Here is a 6,805-nt window from a genome sequence, read left to right on the forward strand (position 1 = left end):
TAAGAAGATAAGTTTATCTATCTGTAATAAGTCATCAATGATGAGAGTCCAAGTGGACTGAAGTTAATTGCAGCTCCAAGAGTTAATGGGAACACAATAAAAACGTTAACTAGAAAAAAATTTAGAGACTTCTCTGGTGGCCCAGTGATTGGGACTTTGCCTTTCAATCCTTGATAGGGGAGCTAAGACCCCACAAGCCTTGAGGCCAAAACACCAAAACATAAAACAAAAACAATACTGCAACAAGTCCAATAAAGATTTTCCAAATGGTCCACATCAAAAACAAACTCTTAAAGAAAAGGAAGGCTTTGCACCTTATTTTTATAACCTATTGCAAACGACTCTAGAAAATAAATACTCAGTAGTTCATGGTGTGAGAAGGGTTATCTCCAGGCTGGAGATGTTGTTAATACCATAAACTATCTACTCTACGTTGCTGCGTTAGACTTTAAGGACAATCTGGGCTGATAACAATATTAAATATGCAAGTTTAATATTAATACATATTGTTAAACAAGTTCTACAAAATGAACTGGAAAATTCTGATTCTAGGACACTAGTCAGAATTTCTGGAACACAGTCTGGAACTCTGCAGATGCCCTTCTTTTATGGCAGAAAAAGTGCAGAAAAATCAGATTACCTAGAGGTGATCTGATACACTAGCAAGATTTTTCAAACCAGTAGGTACGATCCAGTGTGACCCTTGAATTTCAGTCTTGAGAAAACCAGTTCCTATATTAGAATCATAACTAAATACATGCTATGTCAAGAATTTTTAGTTTATAGCAAGGCATTTTGGAAAGCAATAATTTACAAGCTCCAAGTGGGGGATGTATTCTGAACTCTGAAGAGATCAAGGTTCATCTCTTTTCTGCAATCACTCTCCTGTTTTTTCTGCTAACTTTTTCATAGTAAAAAATATCCTTATTCTGTTCATTCTAACCAAAAGAGAGAGGGAAGGGTCTGATTTCTCTAGTACAGTATGAGTTCAAGATTATCTGTCATCTCCCACCACCCAAACTAGTTGGTAAGGGAAGATCTTTCTGATACGTCTTGGGATAGTGGGTAGGGGTCTGGTTTTACAAACTGGATTGAGATGCCATGGTTTTAGTACTAGTCACAATACAAAACACCTCGCGAGGGGGTCTGCGGAAGTGATTGAGTTAAAACAGTTAAAATGCAGTTACACTTCTAATTATTTTATAACCAGATAACTTGCTTTGTTATGCCTAATTAGGTGCAACAAAAACAATATTCCTTTTTCCTCCCTTCTTCCTGTTCTCTTCAGTCATAACTAACATAGGAAATGACCACACCAGCTCTTTACTGATTGCTTCCCTGGAAACAAAAGAGCATTTTATACCTGATCCTGCCATTACCAGCAAAGAAAATGAAGCAAAAATTAACTGTCCTTCCCCTCTCCTGCCCATACGGGAAGTACAGCATTCAGTTCCTAAGCACTGATGCTCCTCTCACCCCAGACTCTCTCATCTCCATTCTCATCAACATCACCCACTTACGGGGCGCCCGGTACACGAAGGGCCCCGTCGCCCGACAGGGTTAGCAAAAAAAGCACCTCATTCAGTCTGAATATGACGACTCCTGATGTTTTCCACGCAGCAAAGCGGGGCGGGCGGCCCAACCCCTAGGGACAGGGCGGCGTCTCGGGTGCCCGCAGCCCAGGACCGCGGGCGGCGCCGCAGAGCTCCCGGCCCCCACCCGCAGGTCCTTACCCGCCAGTCCGCCGCCGCCGCCTCCATCGCCCGAGTGCCCCTTCCTCCGCTGCAGGATGAAGTAAGGGTTGGCTCTCTCGGTGATCCACAGCGCGTTGGCCAGCAGCACCTCTTCGGGGTTCACCCACATGTTCCCTGGCGCCGCGGGCTCCCTTACAATGGGGCGGCGGGTCGGGTCCGGCACGCACCGGTGCGCAGCCCCGGGCACACGCGCGCCCGCCCGCCCGCCAGCTAGGTGCGGCGGCGGAGAGCGACTTCACCAGGGGGCGGCCCGCGGGGCCCGGGCCACAGCGAAGCCCCCGCGGGCGGCCGGGGAGGACGGCGAGGACTCGGGCGCCGCGAGCAGCATCCTCTCCGCGGCGCCGCCGCCTCCCGCGAGCCCGCGGCCGCAGACGCCCGGGCTCCTTGGCTCCGCCGCCGGGTCGGGGCCCACGGCAGCGGGAGGAGCGAGAGGAGGGGGAAGGAGAGCGGGAGGAGGAGGAAGTGGTGTAGCTCAGCCGCGGGATCCGGCTCGGCAGCTGGCAGGGCTGCGGGCGACTCGCGCTGATCCTGCCCGGCGGGTCGGGCGGAGCTGGGCTGGGGTGCGGCTGCTCCCGCAGCGCCCACCCAGGGTCCCGGCCGCCTGCGTCTCCAGCCGCTCAGAGCCCTCCAGGGCACGGCGCGAGAACACTCCGCCGGGGGGCCGCTCGCACCCTCGGCGAAGCCCAGCTCCCGGCTGGAAGGACGCTCCGGACACTGCGAATGAATGACGACAGCGCGGCTCGCTAGGAGCGAGCCCCGGCGACACCAGCTTCCGCGGACGCGAGTCCTCCGCGGGCCCTGCGAGCCGAACCAGGCCGCTGCAGCTGGCTTCGGGCGAACCTTCTGGGGACCCGGTGGCGAGCACTCGGCCCCACGCCCATCCCAGCAGCGAGGACGCTGCCAGGCTCCGTGGGGCGTGTGTGCGCGCGCGCCGTGTGTGTGTGCGTGTGTTTCTGGTTGACGATCTGTAAGCTGGCGCCACCCCTCTTCCCAAGAAATGTGTTCCAAGCTTCCAGACTTGGAGCTAGAGACAGAGGTCGGAAGTGGACGCAGCCAATGGTTGCTGGTGTTTTTGTTTCCTGCATCCCTAAGCAAGTCATGCGCCAAACTTGTCACCGCCTGTAGCTCCGCCCCCACTCCATTCCATTGTAATTAAAATGGCCCAGCTAAGTGCATTACGTCACTGCTTTCCTTGACCTGTAGGGCTTGAGCAAATAGCGAAGTTGGAAGCAGCCCCAAAGCTTAGAGCAACTAATTCACCCCACAGCTGTCCCTATATGAAGCGTTTGGCGCTTCGAGGACCGGATATGGCAGGATTCAAGGATTTATCCACATGTAATGAATGGATTTAAATTTTTTTAAAGAATCATTGTAATTAGAGACACACAAACCAGGCCATCTTTATCTCTAGACAATTTTGCTTTCTCCAGGTATTTCAAGTCTCTTTGTAGTGATCACAGCCCATCCACCTACCTATCTGATGACCTTTTTTCACTTCTGTTTTACACCTAGAAAATCTGTAGAAAGCTCAGCAAAGAGTCTCCTCTTGACGGGTGATGGGAATTTAGTAAGCTTTTGTTGTTGTTGTTGCGGAAGTTGGACAATCCTAGGGACTTCTTTTCCCAATGAGCAAAGCATTCAAATGAGGCTTTCTTGTGTGGACTTCATGTTTTTTACCTACGCAGCTCTCAGTTGGACTGCTGAATTCCTGCAAATGGCCAAATGGCACATCCCAGACATTTTAATGAGACTGCCTCTGCACCTATTGATTTCCTACTCAGTGGGCTCTCAAGAAGCAGAAGTCTCTCTTTAGGTTATCACACTGACTGACCTTCTGCCTCTTTAGGAAGCATTTAGATTGCTAGACATTTGTGGGAATGTCATACTTTTAACACAGACTCAAAAATGTCATTTGGCACCTTTGGTCAAAGTATGGTGACTTCGGTCATAAAAATTGATTCCAAATTTTTAAAAAAACAATCATATTGCAAGTCATACATGTGTAAAATTGTATTATTCTTATATTTATATAATATCAATATTTTGAAGTGCTTCCATAGATATTCTTTTATTTAAAATTAGCGATTTAAAAACTCATCTAAGTGCTTTCATGGGCTTCCCTGGTGGCTCAGTGGTAAAGAATCCACCTGCCAATGTAGGACACACGGGTTCGATCCCTGGGTCAGGAGGATCCCTTGGAGTAGGAAATGGTAACCCACTCCAGTATTCGTGCCTAGAAAATCCCACAGGAGGGGAAGCCTGGCAGGCTACAATCCATGGGGTCCTGAAAGAGTCAGACAGGACTTAGCGACTGAAACACACCAACAAGTGCCTTCATTCTATTAGTTGTTTCATGTGGGATCTAGTTCAACAACCAGGGCTTGAACCCAGGCTTCCTGCATTGGGAGCATGGAGTCTTAGCCAGTGGCCCACCAAGGAAGTCCCAGTGCCTTCATACCATCTTTTAGAGTGTCCTTATCATACTGCTCAAAGTTGTAGCTTGACATCTCTACCCTAGACGTACAGTGGGATTTTAGCTTAGCGCTTTTTATCTATTGGTACTAAAGTGGTATTTACTTATATAATTCTTGTGTTCATTCACTGATTCATTCAAAGTATAATGATTGTCTTCTCAACTCTAGGCACTAGGGATAACAAGTCAGCAAAACATACCAAAATCTCTGTCATCACAAAGATTAAGATGTAAAGTTAATAATTAAAAAAAAAACTTAAAAAATTGCTTTGAGAACAAGATTGAACACCAAGAGGAAGGAAGAAAAATATTTAAGTCCTTAGCTATTTTCTGGCTTTTTTTCTTTCCTTTTTTTGAAGACTTAGAGCACATTCTGTCCAGGAAATCAGGGTTTCCATTTCACAGCTGGTTCAGTGGTTAAAGAATCTGTCTGCCAACGCTGGAGACATGGGTTAGATTCCCAGGTCAGGAGAATCCCCTGGAGGAGGAAATGGCAACTCACTCCAGTATTCTTGCCTGGAAAATTCCATGGACAGAAGAAACTAGGAGGCTACAATCCATGGGGTTGCAAAGAGTCAGATACAACTGAGCATGCACGCACATAGTTAAAGAACATTGCAAAGAACCAAAGAAATTACAGGGAGTTTATGGCAGCTTGCTGGTCTCATGCTGTTAACTGCTCACTTATTAAAATGTAGCTTGGTTAAAAAAAAAATCAAGTACCCCTGAACTAGAAATGACAGATAGTCATTTGACATATTAAAATCATAATGACATATTAATTAATGACAATTAATCCAACCAGTTCTTCAGCAAAATAGGTGAGTATTTTTAGCTTTCAACTCATTTTCATTGGTTTTAAGACCAAGGATTGTCTCAAACCACTTAAAGAAGCATTCAACAAACACCTAGATAAGATAGGAGTAAATGACCTCACAGTCTTTGTATCAGCTATCTCCCCGCTCCTCCTTCCCTACTCCCATGGAAAAATTCTACTCCAATAGAGTTCTGATGGGCCCATTGGAGCAATCAGTGGGTTTACCACTTAGTGGACAAATCTGATTGAAGCAAAACTGTGAGGATGGTAAATTTGTCTTTGACATCTCTCATCCTGATGCCTGCATGTTTCCATCTTTCTGGCTTTTTCACCTTCACAGTGATGTATTTACCTCCCTATCCTCACGCTTTGCCCAATAAATCCTCTACTTTGTCTGCTAGGGACTTGCCTACCATTGAAAATACCATGGAGTCTTAAAAACTTTATTCTGCCCTCCCCCACCTCTCAACTATAGTGCCCATGCCTTCATAGCCCAGTTCTCTGGGAAGTAAGGTGGTGAGAGCTGCAAAACACTAGTCTTACTAACTATTCCATCACCCAGTAGCCCCAGGGGTGGTCAGGTCAGTAGACAATTCAGTTCTAATTTCAGCAAAGAGAATTCACCCAACAGATTCAGTTCAGTCCAGTCGCTTAAGTCATGTCCGATTCTTTGCGACCCCATGAATCACAGCAGGCCAGGCCTCCCTGTCCATCACCAACTCCCAGAGTTCACTCAAACTCATGTCCATCGAGTTGGTGATGCCATCCAGCCATCTCATCCTCTGTCGTCCCCTTCTCCTCCTGCCCCCAATCCTTCCCAGCATCAGAGTCTTTTCCAATGAGTCAACTCTTCGCATCAGGTAGCCAAAGTATTGGAGTTTCAGCTTCACCATCAGTACTTCCAATGAACACCCAGGACTGATCTTTAGGATGAACTGGTTGGATCTTCTTGCAGTCGTAGGGACTGTCAAGAGTCTTCTCCAACACCATAGTTCAAAAGCATCAATTCTTCAGCACTCAGCTTTCTTCACAGTCCAACTCTCACATCTGTATATGACCGCTGGAAAAACCATAGCCTTGACTAGATGGACCTTTGTTGACAAAGTAATGTCTCTGCTTTTCAGTATGCTATCTAGGTTGGTCATAACTTTCCTTCCAAGGAGTAAGCGTCTTTTAATTTCATGGCTGCAATCACCATCTGCAGTGATTTTGGAGCCCCCAAAAATAAAGTCTGACACTGTTTCCACTGTTTCTCCATCTATTTCCCATGAAGTGATGGGACTGGATGCCATGATCTTCGTTTTCTGAATGTTGAGCTTTAAGCCAACCTTTTCACTTTCCTCTTTCACTTTCATCAAGAGGCTTTTTAGTTCCTCTTCACTTTCTGCCATAAGGGTGGTGTCATCTGCATATCCAAGGTTATTGATATTTCTCCTGGCAGTCTTGATTCCAGCTTGTGCTTCCTCTAGCCCAGCGTTTCTCATAATGTACTCTGCATAGAAGTTAAACAAGCAGGGTGACAATATACCACCTTGACGTACTCCTTTTCCTATTTGGAACTAGTCTGTTGTTCCATGTCCAGTTCTAACTGTTGCTTCCTGACCTGCATATAGGTTTCTCAAGAGGCAGGTCAGGTGGTCTGGTATTCCCACCTCTTTCAGAATTTTCCACTGTTTATTGTGACCACACAGTCAAAGGCTTTGACATAGTCAATAAAGCAGAAATAGATGTTTTTCTGGAACTTTCTTGCTTTTTCCATGA

General features: G+C 46.7%; 1 protein-coding gene across 1 annotated transcript in view; it reads right to left on the reverse strand.

Annotated features, from left to right (window-relative positions):
• TBC1D9 (TBC1 domain family member 9) overlaps window positions 1–2,123 on the reverse strand; it is a 121,470-nt gene extending 119,347 nt beyond the window's left edge. Inside the window, exon 1 of the mRNA XM_018061559.1 lies at window positions 1,734–2,123. Coding sequence (XP_017917048.1) covers window positions 1,734–1,863 — 130 coding nt within the window. The 5' untranslated portion in view covers window positions 1,864–2,123. The remainder of the gene's footprint in view (window positions 1–1,733) is intronic.

This window comes from Capra hircus, chromosome 17 (genome assembly GCF_001704415.2).
Source record: "Capra hircus breed San Clemente chromosome 17, ASM170441v1, whole genome shotgun sequence".
NCBI classification, from domain to species: Eukaryota; Metazoa; Chordata; class Mammalia; order Artiodactyla; family Bovidae; genus Capra; species Capra hircus.